This window comes from Tachypleus tridentatus, chromosome 10 (assembly GCF_004210375.1).
Source record: "Tachypleus tridentatus isolate NWPU-2018 chromosome 10, ASM421037v1, whole genome shotgun sequence".
Lineage (NCBI taxonomy): Eukaryota > Metazoa > Arthropoda > Merostomata > Xiphosura > Limulidae > Tachypleus > Tachypleus tridentatus.
In genome coordinates, this window is record NC_134834.1 from 83520300 (window position 1) to 83536325 (window position 16026).

The 16026-nt window shown below is 32.9% G+C and overlaps 1 protein-coding gene across 3 annotated transcripts in view; it reads right to left on the reverse strand.

Annotated features, from left to right (window-relative positions):
- The window catches only part of LOC143229740 (phospholipid-transporting ATPase ABCA3-like), a 120309-nt gene that overhangs the window by 90465 nt on the left and 13818 nt on the right, over positions 1-16026 (reverse strand). The window contains exons 2-4 of one of the 3 annotated variants that reach the window (XM_076462489.1): positions 14671-14869; positions 11559-11932; positions 2772-2999 (exon numbers count right to left, since the gene is read on the reverse strand). In XM_076462489.1, coding sequence (XP_076318604.1) covers positions 2772-2999; positions 11559-11895 — 565 coding nt within the window. In that variant the 5' untranslated portion in view covers positions 11896-11932; positions 14671-14869. Of the gene's footprint in view, positions 1-2771; positions 3000-10519; positions 10584-11558; positions 11933-14670; positions 14870-16026 lie in introns of those variants that run through there. The other 2 variants (XM_076462490.1, XM_076462488.1) reach the window with 2 other exon arrangements.

The window sequence follows — 16026 nt, forward strand, 5'->3', positions numbered from 1 at the left end:
TTCCAGTCCCATGGGAACTCAGTGGATTTCTCTGTATTTCAGGACTCAAAAGTTTTCAACCAGGACCTGAGTGCTTTTGAATGGATGATGCACTCATTAGGTCTATATTTCTAATGCTATGTGCACAATTGGGTTTTTCTATTCCAGTTCTGGGAGACATCTCTACTATAACTTCCCTTCTTTAGATTAGTTGCTCATGCTCTGAAAGTCCATACTGACCATATTCAGCATTTTATTTATTTGAGAGTCTTTATGAGGTAATTTGAGGAATGATCTCAGCTTTCTCCTTTATATCTTTGACACATGAAGTTTCTTGTTTCCATAACTTTTGTGTCTTCTTTTTTTCCTGCATGAGAGGCTCTTTCTCTCTTTTTGTTACTCTAGCCATTCTCTTCAATTTTAGAGATCTATTTTATGGCAGCCTCAGATGTTCATTTTCACCTTTACATTTCATACCTTCACTTTTGCATTAGGTTTTTCCAGTTTTCATCAAGATAGGCAGGTTCTTCTCAAAGAGTACTTTTTTTTTGCTCACTCTTGTTGTTCATCTATTCCTGTAGTTTATCAATATAAGTGGATGGTTTATTAATGTTGGTTTATTCACCAGTTACTTCTTTCAGGTCAAATAACTCTTTTATATCTCACTTCTTGTTTTATTTACTTGACCTTTGAGAGTGATTTATGGTTAAAGAGCATCTTCATCAATGACCTCCTACCTTTTGGTGTGTCAATCTCATTTTTCTTTGGTCCTTACACAGATTTTCTAACCCATTTGTATGGTTCTCCTTCCAGACTGAAATCTTTATTTCATTCTCAGAGCTCACATAAGTTCTCCATTTCAACCTTTGACAACCTATTCTATGTATCATCTTTCTGTTAAGATGTATTTTTCTTATTTCAGCTTATGAATGATTTTGATGTGGAATTTCAACTTATATGCTTTTCTCATTTTACTTCATAGGGATGGATCAATTTAATTACAGATTATCCTCCTTTTCCAAGATTTGGGATATTCAGGAGGGCAATTTGATGTTTTCTCCAATTATTATCTCTTCAATGTCTACTCTATTTAAGGTTGTTCAGACTACAGTTGTTAGCTTTGTTCTGTGAGAGTAGTATAATGTTACTTTACTTGCACAACTACCTTTAGAGACAACAAAAATTGTTTTTTCCCTGTGATTGGATTTTTCTGCTTATTGGTATTTAGCCACTTCTACATTGATTGAATATGTTAGTGCAGTCCTGTCAGCCTTTGAGTTTTTGTCTATTTCTAGTTGCTATACTCAAGACTTCCCTGAGGCTAAGAAAATGAGTTGTTATAAGAAGAAAAAATAGAAGTCCATTGAATGGCTGGTATGACCTTCCACAGAATACTTCTCTATCACAAAATTTGTATTTGAGGGGATAACAGAGAGTGTTAAGTCCATCTTTTTATACTAAGTACCCACTGTTAAGATGAGATTTCTCCACAAGACTGCTTTGGCAGTATTGTATAAAAATTACTTATCTTCCAGCCCATACTTTGCTAGCAAAAATATATGGGTAAACAACCACTCAGCCCAACAAATCCTACTATTCATGGTAACCAACTTTTTAGTCTTTCAGTGAAGAGCCTTATACAGATAATGTATACATGTATGATCCTGAAATAGATTCTTATTCATCAACCCAATCTCTGTTGATGTAATCTCACTGGTATGAGACCACATTGATTCACCCCACTGTTAGAAGGACTAACATGTCAACCTGGAATATGAACTGGACCACATCTGGTGATTGTCAACAGCTAGATAGGTCTTTAATTCTCCTTAACCATTTACAGATGTTCATTATTTCAGCAGTTTTGGGTTTTTATAAATAAGATTTAATGACTCATAAACACCATTAAATCTTAAACACGATACCTATTTAAACATAAATTTCATTTATTTGTTCAATGTATAATTGATATTTATATGAAGTCTCAGAGATGCATACAGTTGGCTACTTCGTTGAAAGAAGTTGTGCAACAGAAAATCGTCTAGTGAGAGTTGAGTATCAATATGAAATGTATTTTCATGCATGAAAAAATATTGATTTTAACTAGAAATTAAAATATCTGTACATGTATTCTGTAAGACAGTTATAGTTGGTACAATATTTTAACTAGAAATTAAAATATCTGTACATGTACTCTTTAAGACAGTTATAAATGGTACAATATTTCAGTGACTATCCTATGGTCACCATAAGGATAATATAGAAGAAAGGTGGTTCTTCATCAGAATTAGGGGTAAACACTGAGCTATTTTCTCAAACTTTGATAATAGCTAACTGTGCGATTACTGAAACATACATAAAAATCAAATACATTATCTAAAACGTTGATGTTAATCCTGAGCAATTTTTTGGAAAAAAGAAAATATGGTTAGGAGCATGTTTATTTCAAATTTGACTTTAAATGACCAAGAAAAAAGTAAGCTACAGGCAGAACTCTCAAAGGAACAAACACCTTGTATTTTCTGAGGCTAAAATAACAGCTTGTTGGATATAATTTAGTTAATTTTGGTGGGGTAAGAACACAAAAAATAAATATATTATTGCACGAAACATTTTCTTTTGCAATATCTATAATCCTTTAAAAACCAAGAGGCTATTTACATTCTATATTAGTTACAAATTTAAACCTAAATGTTTATGAAACTTTAAGAGCTCATGCTGCAATATACAACTAAATATAATGATGTTCAGTATATTATACTGTATACATTAAAACTCTTTTTTTTTCTTACCATATATTCTTGGCCCAGAACTAGGAAATGATGGATAAAGGTTTGACGTTTGTATTGAATATGAGTATTTCCAGTTTGGTAAACGTACTTTATAAGCTAAACTGTAAGACCTGATACCAACATCTTCAAATATAATTCCACCAGTGAAGTGTGGATCAACATTTGAATCTGCATATGCTTTTGATGCATGTAATTCAATGTCTTCTTCAGAATCAACTCCTTGTAAATCTATATAGAATAGAAAAAAAAGTTTCATAATGAATGCAGTTGCTGTTTATAAACATACCACACATTTTCTACTTTATTATAATAACAGAGTACTGTTAAAATTAATCAGTTCCTCCTGAGTATGTGCAGTTTTCTCAAACCACGTAGTCAAAAAAGTTATTAATTTCGTTATAACTGCCTTAATTACTTCTATTGAAACCTTACTTGTTCAGTCCTTGAAAGAAATGCCTGTAATCCTATGTTAGGTAAGAATGCAAACAGCAATGTCCTTTAGTGGCATATAAGGCTATTAGTTTTGAGTGACAGCTCAGCAGATGCAAGAGCTAACAACAGATGTTGAATAATAATGCTACAGTTCTGATAAACTAAGGCCTCTCCACTGACAGGGGATGGAGTGAGGTACAATAGTCAGCTTGCACTGAAAGATTTGATGGTAAGAGTAGTTCTTTCATGGTTAAATGCGTCTTAAGGCAAGAATACTAAATTACAAGACTAACTCAAATGATATTTAAATTGTGATTGGCTGATGAAAAGTAACATCACAGGCTGGCCGCTATGCAGGTATGAGATGTGATAATGTACAGATGTGCAGGGTTTATGGCAGCAATTGTTAAAATATTTGAATGGTGAAACAATATGTTATTAATAAATACAATATTTGCATTACATAAACATGAGTACATAATATAATATCATCTCGTTTTCACCAATCGTCATGCTGGTCAGTAGACTCAAGAAAGTTTGGTGCATTAGGAAATATTTTTGAAGATGAAAGAATAATTTGATGGTCCCAAACAGAGACCATAGGTTTGTTGACATTTATCACCAATAAGTCACAGACACCTATTACAAAGAATCTGGCCCCTTATACAAAAAAATCCTGACAAATGGCGTCTGGCTTTAATCTCAGTTTGCTTTTGTAACGAAGTAGTTTAGCTGTTGAGTTCTCAAAATAATCACTACTAAAGTGGCCTGAACATGCATGTATGTTCTTCATGAAGAAATAGTATTTGTCTGCTCTTTTGCATCTGCCAATTAAAATTTTAAACAACTGTTTATCATTTAACAGAAATCTAACATCGCTGTTTTATTCACAGTTAGAACAAACAGTAACAGCACATCTACATCCATCTGTCATGATGAGAACTTTCTGTTAGTTTTTTACAAGCATTAGATACAACTTTGATAGCCAGTTGTGAAACAAGTGAATTGTGTGCTGTCTATTTATTGTTGACATTTATCACCAATAAGTCACAGACACCTATTACAAAGAATCTGTAATTGTAATTGATATGCTTGCACATCAATGGTGTGTATAGGTCAATTATTGTAAACTGATGTCATATTATTATTATTATAATTTGTATTGAGTTCTAAAGTAATTGAACTACTCTGTGTGTACTTTTGACAAGCATTAGATACAACTTTATGATGTGATACCATAGATATGTATGTCATAATTCATACATTTGGAGCTCCACCTGGAAGAACCAGATCTAGCACAATGTTCCATATGATGAAGCAAGGTAAGGCATGACCAACCTGGATCAAGGAATATAGCATGGATGTATGTAACTTATTTGCACTTGCAAGAGCAATTACCATAAGAGTGCAAAAAGATGTGCCATATCACTGTTATCAGACACTATTTAGTGGTTCTCAGCCTGAGTTATAACTAACAGTCCCAATGTTTTTAGGCAGAAGAGTCTCTAGACTTTGAATAATACAAAGGCTGGAAAGTACAACTGTGTTACTTTCAAATGTATGAATATTTTATGGAAGTTCTACTGGCTTCATTTGAGTCAAAATGTTATCGCTGATGTTAGCAATATACAACATGGTAAACTTCAGCAAAACATTGTTGGTTTTTCCTTAAACACAATAACCTTGGACGTTATTGTTCAACTCATGGGCCAAGGATCATTAAATGGTTGATGCATTAGCACACTCAGTGGAAACCTGGTTTGAAGTATTGTAAGAGATCCATACAGACCAGGAAGCAACATTTAAAACCAACTTCTTTGAGTTGTGTGTTCTCTGATTGTTTAGTAGAGTGGGTTAGACAGACTGTCAGGTGCATGTTCACTGGGTTCATTAACCTTAACCAAATAGACTAAGAAAAACACTTATAGAATTTAATGATAAATCATGCTCATGCAGGTAGACATGATGTATGATCCTTCCCTTAGAATAGTCATCCCACAATGTCCACAAGAATATCTGGAATCATTAATTCTGCACTAGTTGATGCACACAAGTTTTCATATCAACAGTTAGTACATAAAATGTACTATTACAAGATAATGAAGAAACGAATGCACCAGAGTGAATGTTGTCTGTATTGCTTTGATATATGCATGAAGCCCAGTGGTTGCCCAGTTCTGGCTGTACAGGGCCTGATCCTGTACTCTGATGAGTTTTTACATTCATTTTTGAGTTACTACTGAGGTACATATAATAAGTCAACCAGCTGCAGACATACATTCCAAAAATCTCTAGCAAACTGGTTTTACCATGAACCAGAGGAAGAGGAGATCATAATGTCAAAAAAGGGTCAGATTATTGTTTTATCTAACTCCAAACCAGAAGATATTTTGAGCTAAAATCTTAGCTGAAATGGCATAGCAACCCTTACTTTCTCAGATGTTGGGTGGTATTATAAGATACAATGTATGCATTCTATTATATCATTACTCTTCTATGATCAAAGTTACGGCTATTTGTAAATCACAGGATCAGTTGGATTGAAAGAGCTTTGTAACGTTTACTTTCTAAGCTATTGAAAAGAATTGCATTCTGTTTGATATCAGATGGTAACTTATCATGTAACAGTTTAGAATGGATTGCACTTAATACCTATTAAGTCAGTAATTTGCAGAACTGAAGATGATAGCTCAGAATTTGAAAACTTAGATGAAATTGTTTTGCATGTAACCGTTGCTTTACGAGCTGCTGAGTGATATTTTTGTGGTAAAACTCAAAGTTGTTTAGTGAGAATCACTTGCATGAGTGGTCAGCACACTGAAAAAAATACTACATGGTCCTTGCTAAATCTTTACTGGTACAGTTGAAAAGCATATAACTTTTCAATGTGCAGTGAGGAAGTTATATTTCCTATGCATGCATATTGATATATACTGTACTAACAGCATGAATATCAAGATTTTTTTGCTGAAAAATGCTAGTATAGCTCAATTGTTTCAGTTATTATCTATTTCATGATGCTTATTAAGAAAAACGAGTTAATTTTGTTGGCAAGATGGAAGTATTACAGTGTCATTACTATCAGAACATAGTCTGTGTGATGTTACCCAGAAAAATTATCAAAGTAATGTGTGTGGGAGATGAAGGCAATGTGTTTAAGCTATTAGTGTGTGTAGTAATGTATAATAAAGATATATGTATTGCAATATATCTGCAAAATTAAATATATGTGTATGGTCTCATTCACATGTATTAACCTTATGTGAGGTCATTTACAAATGTTGAAGAACACAGATGGTTCAATTATATTACAAATATAATTATAAGCAATATATGGATGGGAAAGAGGAATTTGATACAGATGTTGAGACTTTGTGATATGAGGTCGACAATGATTGATGAACTGTAAAGTATTATTTGTGGATGCATTGTATCTCTTGCTTTCATTAATACATGTAAGACAATGTTTCAAATTTGACAGAAATATTTGGCAGAGAAATTTGTACATTGTTTCAGAGAATCATTACTGTTTCCTGTTGCTTTTTAGTAGGAGTAGTGAAAAATATTTCAAGTTGATCAAACTGAAATATTTATAAGTGTATGAATTTGTCAGTACTAAATGAAATTCCCAGACAATGGCCTGGATATCATATCAAATTTAAACTGGGTACATTTTCAATCAAGAAGCTGAAATATTTAGCAAGAATAAGTTTTTTAAATATCTTTTTAACATTATTTCAGTACATTATGCAGGTAAATATATGTGAAAACGCAGAATGTAAGTGTGCTAGGGAGATGAGGCAGAAAATAACTTCTGTGTGGTAAAATTTTTAAAATGGTACCCAGTTATTAATAAACTATTTGGTCAGAAGTATAGTTTAATATCAGTTAGCCCAAGTCAGCTCACATTTGTACAAACCAGTCTGCACTTTCAACTCCATTTCTGTCATATTGGAAGCAAACACACTTTCCCTAAGAACCAGAAATTAGGGTGGGTTGAAGGATAAGATGTATTGGCCATTGTCAAAGGAATAGAGATGGAGACAGCACAGCTATAAAATAAACGTCAAGTAGAGACCCAATGAATATTATGGTTGAATAGATGGTGATCACATGCAAATCGCATGGAAGTGTTGCTTGATGAAGTTAATCTGTTAATTATTCTTTATATCTAAACACAGTTTTAGAGAATAGTATGTTTGTAACTGGGCAATTATAATATTTTTTACAGCCTACACCTAGCTGTACTTCCGATCATAATATTTAATCCAGACTTTTGCTAATTAATATCACATTCATCATATCTGTTTTTCTTGTTTTTCATGCAGCCAGAATTTCATTCTCTTTCATGTGAAGGTCTTCAAGTTGCAGCCATGGATGGATAAATACAATTCAATGAAATTGAAGAATATTCTGAAGTACCAAAAACTTCATGGATCCTTCAGCTTAAGTGCAGCTCATTGTAAGCCTGCAAAGGAGGGTATTACACTGGCATGATCTTTCAATATGCTGATTACATCTGACACTGTAGTAAGCCAAGAAAAGTAAATATATGGAGGAAAAGTGATGACAGTTTTTAGAACTCCAGGCTGGAGCCTGACAGATTACAAAAAGTATCTTACATTGACACAACAGTTATTGTTTATCTTGTATTGTTAATTGTAGAATATTTTACTTTCTTTAGTGCTAACTAATTGTGTTTATGCTACTTCTCTTATTTTATTTTATACATAGCACTGAAAGATATTTCTGTGATGTGTGTTTGCACTCTGTGTTAATTATTATTAAGTGTTAACAGACGTTTTGGTGATTATGATTTGGTTATTTATGCATATGTGTTAAAATGATAATTTTGTTCTGTTATACCATAACTTTGTATGATGACTGAGTGACTAAATTAGTTTTTATGTTGAAGAATTTATGTTTATGTAGTACCTCATTGTTAAAGGGTATTTATCATGTATGCACGTGCACCTGAACCTACTATAAAGTTTTTATTATGTATATTTTTTCATTGTACAAGGGCAAGAGAAAGTCACAGTACTCCTTGACCAGGATGTATGCAAAGAGTTTATTAGTTTCAAATTTAAAATCAACTGACAGCTTGAGGACAAATATAAAGTAAAGAAAGGAGGAACAGTGTAGTTTATAAACACAGTCATACTAACTGTCATCTTGAGGACAAATATAAAGTAAAGAAAGGAGGAACAGTGTAGTTTATAAACACAGTCATACTAACTGTCAGCTTGAGGAAAGGAGGAACAGTGTAGTTTATAAACACAGTCATACTAACTGTCAGCTTGACGACAAATATAAAGTAAAGACAGAAGGAATAGTGTAGTTCATAAACACAGTCATACTAACTGCCAGCGTGAGGACAAATATAAAGTAAAGAAAGGAGGAACAGTGTAGTTTATAAACACAGTCATACTAACTGTCAGCTTGAGGACAAATATAAAGTAAAGAAAGGAGGAACAGTGTAGTTTATAAATACAGTCATACTTTTCTGTATTTTTTATACTAATAGAGTATAATTCTGGATTTGTCAATTATATCTGAATATGTCCAGTTTACGTGTAACACGTGGCTAAGAAATGTGTTATATTTGTTTCATTCTACCTAAATTTATTACTTTGCCATTTTATCAAGATTACACCTTTATGCCCCTGAAAGATATGGGTGTAATGCTTTACTTTGGGTAAGAACGTAGACAGCAGTATTGTTCAATACTCAATCACATGGTATCTTGAGATTATGACTTTCCTTATGTTTGAATGAAAATGACAAATCACGTGGATAACTCTAGTTCTTAAACATAACAAGATAACTTTAAAAATTATACATGATTTCATCAAACACAAAACAATCCAAAAAACTGTGTTCAAAGATGTTCTGTTAAAAAAAAACAGCTTCATTATAATATATGTTTTAACTTGTACTTTATATTAAGTATTTCATTAAGCCATTTTAACTGTGTATTCATAATTAAATATATGAGTGTCAAAAATTTTGGTAACACGTTTACCATCAAATTATTTAATATAATTATATGAGCCAAATCCCCAATTAAATCTGAAAATCTAGTAATTTCACTAAATACTCAATAAATCAATGTTTTCTTTCCAATTTAAACTTAAAACAACTAAAAAAATTCCTGATAATTAGTTCTAAATTTACCACAAGTCTCACCTCTTGATATGTAGAAATAATATTAGATTTCACAGAAGAAAATTTACTTTACTACAAAATCTACTTGCACGTTTCAGGTAACAGAAGGTTGTTGTTGTCTTTTCTCACTTAAGATGAGTTAAATTGTAAACAAGAGGTCACAAGCTATAGAACAGGCTAATCTTTCTGTTCAGATGCCATGGTATTTGAGACACATTCACATATACATGTGTGTACTATCTAAACGCATCATTATTTTATATGAATTAAAAAAAAAAACATTGTAATTTGTATGTGCAGTTGTTATACACTACCATTTTCTGAGTATATGTTTGTTACAGAGTAAAATATTACTTCATCAGGTAAATTTTGAAGGTACAGTGGTATCAATGATTAGAACGACATAGGGTTAATTGTTCATAGTTATGTATTGAGAATTAATTTGGCAATCAACATTAATAGTACACAATACCACTACAAAAATTAAAATGATAATAAAATATGCCTCTGAAAAGGGAACAAATAATAATTTAAATCTTAAACCATTATAAAAACAAGGTATGCAGTAAAATTTCACATCTTTGCTTACAAAATTATAATGCTTATATTAGGGAAGTTCGAGTGAGAAGGATCTGGTAGTTTATTTAAATAATACTTAAAAACATTTATTAGTTTAAACAAGTTAGCAAAAATCTTGAGCTGTAATACAAAAGCTTTTTCTAAAAAGACAAATATAAATATTACATTCTTAATACATGACAAATGGCAATATTACAAGAGTGTGATATTAACAAATAAAATCTAGGAAAGTGAGGTGCTATCTCATGAAACTAAAAGAACATAAAAAAACAAACTACAACTAAATCTACAAAAGAGAATAACTTTCTAAGTATAAAACACTAAATTTAATTTAAAAGAGCTTTGTGCTCACATAAACTACTTCAAAAGGGTCGAGGAGCCAATAATTTTCTACGAGGAACAAAAAATATAATGTTTAATTTGTTTGTGGAGAAAAGTCTCAGAACTGTTGGAATTAAAGCTACAAATTTGTAAAGTGCAGTCTATATTGCAACCAAAGTGGTTCTATCTACCATATTTTATAATAATAATTAAAAAAAGAATTAAAATATAATTTCTACAGTACTTACTTCTACTGGTCACTGAAACATACACTTCCCTGCCAAATATAAGTTTATAAAATCTGAGCATGACTTGCCAGCAAGAAAGAACTAAGTGAACTGAATTAATATTGTTGAAATACATAAAAGAGGTCGTTGCATAAGTGAACCACTTTGAGATTTGAAAGAGGATGAGTAATAGCAGACCACTAGAAATGTGAAATGAGTGAATATACACATCTAATACACTGGTCTAAAGAGACATAGTTTGAGTATGACCAATGTTCACTCATTATAACGATGAAAATTTGCCAAAAATAATTTTACAACAAAATCACAATGGTTTTACTGCATGTCTAGGAACATGATCATGCACCATAGGGTTTTTACTCTTCATGTATGTACATCAAATCCAAACACTGTACAACTTTTCATTTGTTTTAATCAGAACTAGAACCTATGATAATTGTTTATGAATTTTGTGTGAAGATGATGGTGTAAGATAGAAGCACTGATTACAACTAAGCAGTGCATGACTGATGGTCAGCTCAAGTTAACAAATGTATTGACAGTGGCAGTGGTAAAATAAGAACAAATGTATTAGTAACAAACAAAGAGGACATAGTTAATTTTTCCTTTATTTCATAACCAAACAATTAATGCTAAATAAAATGAATTTCTTTATTCAAATAGCTAAAGGCTGCAATAAATGTTAATGAACATGAAAAAAATCCAAAATAATCATGAGTTATGATCACTGGAACATAAAATAGCCAAAAATAAAACATCAAAAATGAAAAAAATTAACAATAAAATAACCCGCCTCTAAAAACATACACACATAATAGCTTGAAAGGTAAACCCTGAGGGAAGCAGGTAAACAGTTCATTTTAATTGTATTGTGTTAGTTGTAAAGGATGTGATATGAGTGTTAAGGTGCAAATTGTTATCTGCATGTTGGTCCAAGTTGCCCAAAGATCAAGAAAGTTTCGAATAAACACAAGTTGGTCAGCTGAAGTATGTGTAACTTAGCTATTATTATAAGGATAACAAAATATTCAATTCTTACTTGGAATCTCAAAATACATGTTTGACTTTTCAATCTTCTTAAAGGCTTTTTCCAACAATCTTCTGTTCCTTTGATTTTGAGGGCAGAAAAAAAATGTTTCATTAATGATGTTACTTTCGGGTGAAAGAGTCAGCGGATCTTTGGAAAGAAAAATAGTAGCATTATTTCTTTTTGAAATTTCCATTTCTGATTCTGGTGCACCAAGGGTCCTGAGGTAAGCCAAAAGTGCTGATAGCACAAGAGGAATTACGACTTCAAATCCTGTGACGACATAGTGGCGTCGACGAAGCAATAAGCTCTTCCATACAAGAATCAAAAACTGTTGTACAACTCCCATATTTCCAGATGAGTAGTTCCACGTTATGATGATACAACTGTGGCCAGAAAGAGAAAATGTTGTGTAACATTAACATAATAACCTTAAATAATCTGATTAAACTTACAGGTTATGTAAAATTCTTTTGGTTTTATGGGAATACATTATCAGTGAAGTTGCTTAATTTTCTTAGGCAGGCTATCAGTAGTATAACAAATATTGCTCTATGTATTAAAAGTGTGGGTTTCAAATTATTTTTTTAGTGAGATGTAAATATACATTAAGTGTTTTTTTTACTATAGAATGTTGTAGTCCACTTGGATGTTAGAGACACTTTTCTAACTGAAACTTTATCAGTAGTGATGATATAAGAGTTGGAAACTTCAACTAAGTTGCTTACTTGAATAAATAAATAAATGATTTATTAAAATAAATTATTACTTTATCAGAAAAGCAGTGCCAAAAAGTGTAAGTTTCAAGATACAAAAAGCTACAATAAAATTCACCAGCCTCAATGGTAATTAGCTGGATGACAGAGATATTTTCTTACTTCTCCAGCTATGTATGTAAATAATTCAGTTTGGAAGTTGTCCATATTTACATAGAGAGAAAGATAGAAAAGGAACTTGTTGTAGCTAGAGACAGTTTGTATCTGTGTAGAAGCTTGTACATCGACCAAATAAACCAGATAGTAGGCACAAAACTGTAAAGGAAACATGTTCTGAACAGAATTAGGCCAGGTAAATTAAAATAATGAGCCGTGGTTAAAATTTGGACACTGACCTGGGAAAACATGTGTCTATCTTTTCCCACAAGTACAGTATAATTTATTGTATGTAAGGCTAAGCATAAAGTAATATGTGACTGTGAAAGAACACAAATATAAAGGATGTGTGTGTTTTCTTATACACACATCCAGCTATCTGCTGAGCCTACCGTACAAGCAGGTGGCCAAATATAAAGAAACTTTTTAGCTGACACAGTGGCCATGAAACCTTTACTAATTCTGTGTTAACCACTTGATTATAACCATTGGTATAGTTGTGTGGAAACGGTGTTTCCTGAAGGTTTTTGTTTTGTTTTTTAACAAAAACACTACTCCATTACTGTATTGAATGAATCTGACCTTACAAATCTCAAACTTCGTGATTTTTTTTCTCGCCCCAAGTGGCGGCGCCAAGTGGGGCTTGGAGACTTCAACCCTTCAAATGAGCCAAGCTCCCCTCAGCCCCCAATATTGTTACATACATATATTCATAAAATATGGAAAACACAATCGTTGTTGTTGCTCAACAATTAACATCAAAGAGACATAGATCTGTAGAGCTCAACGTCTTAACTAAGACGGAAGTATGTGTCATGCGTCCAATAGCAACGTACTGAATGCACTAAAACTCATGCGCTGTATTGCCGCTCCCTGTGTAATGCCATTCTATCTTGAGCTTTGACGAAGATTAGACAACCATGTTGATTTTAAGTTACAACAGATCATCAGGAATTTTACTTGATAAACCAAAGGTTTCACATTAATTTCATTTATCTTTTATTGAAAAGTAAAGCATAGCATGCATGTATAAGTGTATCGTGTATAGGTCAAAACTATGAAGCATTTAGCCAGTGTTGTGTCCTCTGTAAGATCATTTTGCATTGTGTATTGTGTACCAAAATTTGCTGCCAATCACCAGAACAGGTGCATTGTTTTGAAGTAATATTGACTATAAATACAACATGATGAAAGATAGTTAGTCCGATAGTTACCTTACTTTTCCTCAGAGTGTATTAATTTCACATAAGATAATTCTTTTCTGCAATGTAAACTATGTCTTTATGTTATATTTCTTTTGATTTGTAGCTTTACTCTTAATGGTATATTAAATGTTCAATCTAAGCTAATCTTGATTTTCTTTATTATTATGTATTACCTTGGGTGGAATTTAGGTGAGCTTCCTCTTTTACATATACGCATATTTTCATAAACAGATTATTTCTAATTTGTAATAATGAATTATTAATCAGAGTTTCCAATAAAAGCTGCATTGAAAACGCAGTTCAAAATAGCACACCTTTCTGAAATGTATCTTGGTATTTACATTATTATAATTTACCATCTATACTTCATATTGATGGCATTTTGAGAAGCCCCTCCACAGTTTACCTCACCCCCCCCAACAAAAATATCCTGGCGCCGCCACTGCTCACCCCTAGAACAAAGATCATTAATATTGTAAAAGGTAAAATAAAATGTGTAGTTCTGTTAGTTTTAAATTTAATCACAGTTCAATAAACGTAAGGTCAGAGTTCACACTTCTCACCTTTTTATACTTATTTGTTGTAGTTATTATACTGTTAGTGACTGGCTTTGAAACTCGATAAAACAAAATGAACAGTGCTATAGGGACTATTCATTATGAACCATAACATTCTGAGAATTTCTATTTTCAATTTTTTCATACCAATTTCCAATGTTTATTTTATTAGTAGCAGCTAAAGTAAAAACGTTTCGAATATACAGCAATAAACTACCATTCTTATCATTACATTTTTATTGGCTTTGAAAACAGAGGTGGATAGGATTTATCGGCTTCTTTGTAGTACAGTAATTACAGCAAGCATTGTCTGAAATACTGTATAAAGTGAAAGAAGGCATTTATGATATGACTGTATACAAAGTTTGATTCAACAAACTTGTTAGGTAACTGAATGTTAGTTACACTTCGAGGTGGTTGGGATTTAGCAGTATAAGAGTAAAAGTGTATAAGCTTTTGACCACCATGTTTCCTACTTAACCATACCTACATGCATGCCTGGTCAGGTGGTTAGGGCGCTCGACTCTCAATCTGAAGGTAACGGATTCGAATTCCCGTCACAGCAAACATGCACACCCTTTCAGCCGTGGAGGCGTTATAGTAATACGGTTAATCCCACGGTAAAAGAGTATCCCAAGTATTGGTGATGGGTGGTGAAGACGAGCTGCCTTGTCCCCAGTCTCACGTTGCTAAATTAGAAATGATTATGGCAGATAGCTCTCGTGTAGCTTTGAGCGAAATTCAAAACAAACCACACCTTCTACAAACGTTTCAAAGTGGCATTTTCAAAAACAACCACAGCATACAGGAGCTTTCTAGACAACTGTTGCCACCACATTCCATCAAATCTGAATCCTTTAATCTGGTGTTCAAAAGACATCCTTGGTTTGGTTTGAATTTCACCCAAAGCTACACGAGGGCTATTTGGGCTAACCATCCCTAATTTAGCAGTGTAAGACTACAGGGAAGGCAGCTACTCATCACCACCCACCGCAAACTCTTTGGTTACTCTTTTACCAACGAATAGTGGGATTGACCGTTACATTATAATGTCCCCACGAATGATGGGGCAAGTATGTTTGGGGGGACGGGGATTCGAACCCGCGACCCTCGGATTACAAGTCCAGTACCTTAACCACCTGGCCATGCCGGGTCCTCTTTTTTCGAAACCTTGAAATTTTTCTCGCCGAATAAGTATTCCTACTTCATAGCGTCTCTTAGTTTGGAGAAAGTTCAAAGTCTCTGTTGGAAAATATATAAATACAGGAACACGTACAAGTTAAGTAAAAGAAGTAAGAAAATCTTAAGTTAATGAAAGTGAAGTTAGTCTGCATGATTGTTAGTTTAGCTGCAACAGGCAATAGTTTAAAGTGAGTTATCAAAGTAATTACATCCGACTGTTTGGACTTTGACGGAAAGGAGACAAATATTTAAAGTTAAGGATACAACTGTAGTAACCTGTCAGAGAAGAAGGACAACGTATTTACTTCATGGTGAATTTTCTATACTGTCTTAAAGGTGAATTTTCAACAAATTTAATAATTGCCTTAGAAACTGTACTTTGATTAGGTATACTTCCTGTGTGGCTGCAATATTTTTAAACACTTTAGTTTTTGGGTAAAAAATGAAACAAAATCTGCCGGTCCTCGAACTCAAGTTCCTCTCGGTCGTTCGGCTGTTTCCGTGACGTTTTACAACTATGACGTAATAGTTGCCAAACACGCTTCGTTGCGCGCCGACCATTTTGTTCCTTTCACTGCTGGTGTTTGATGTAAATCTATCGGTGCTTTTTTCGAATTACATACTTTTAATCGGTTTGACACCTTGTCGTATGAGCGACAACAAA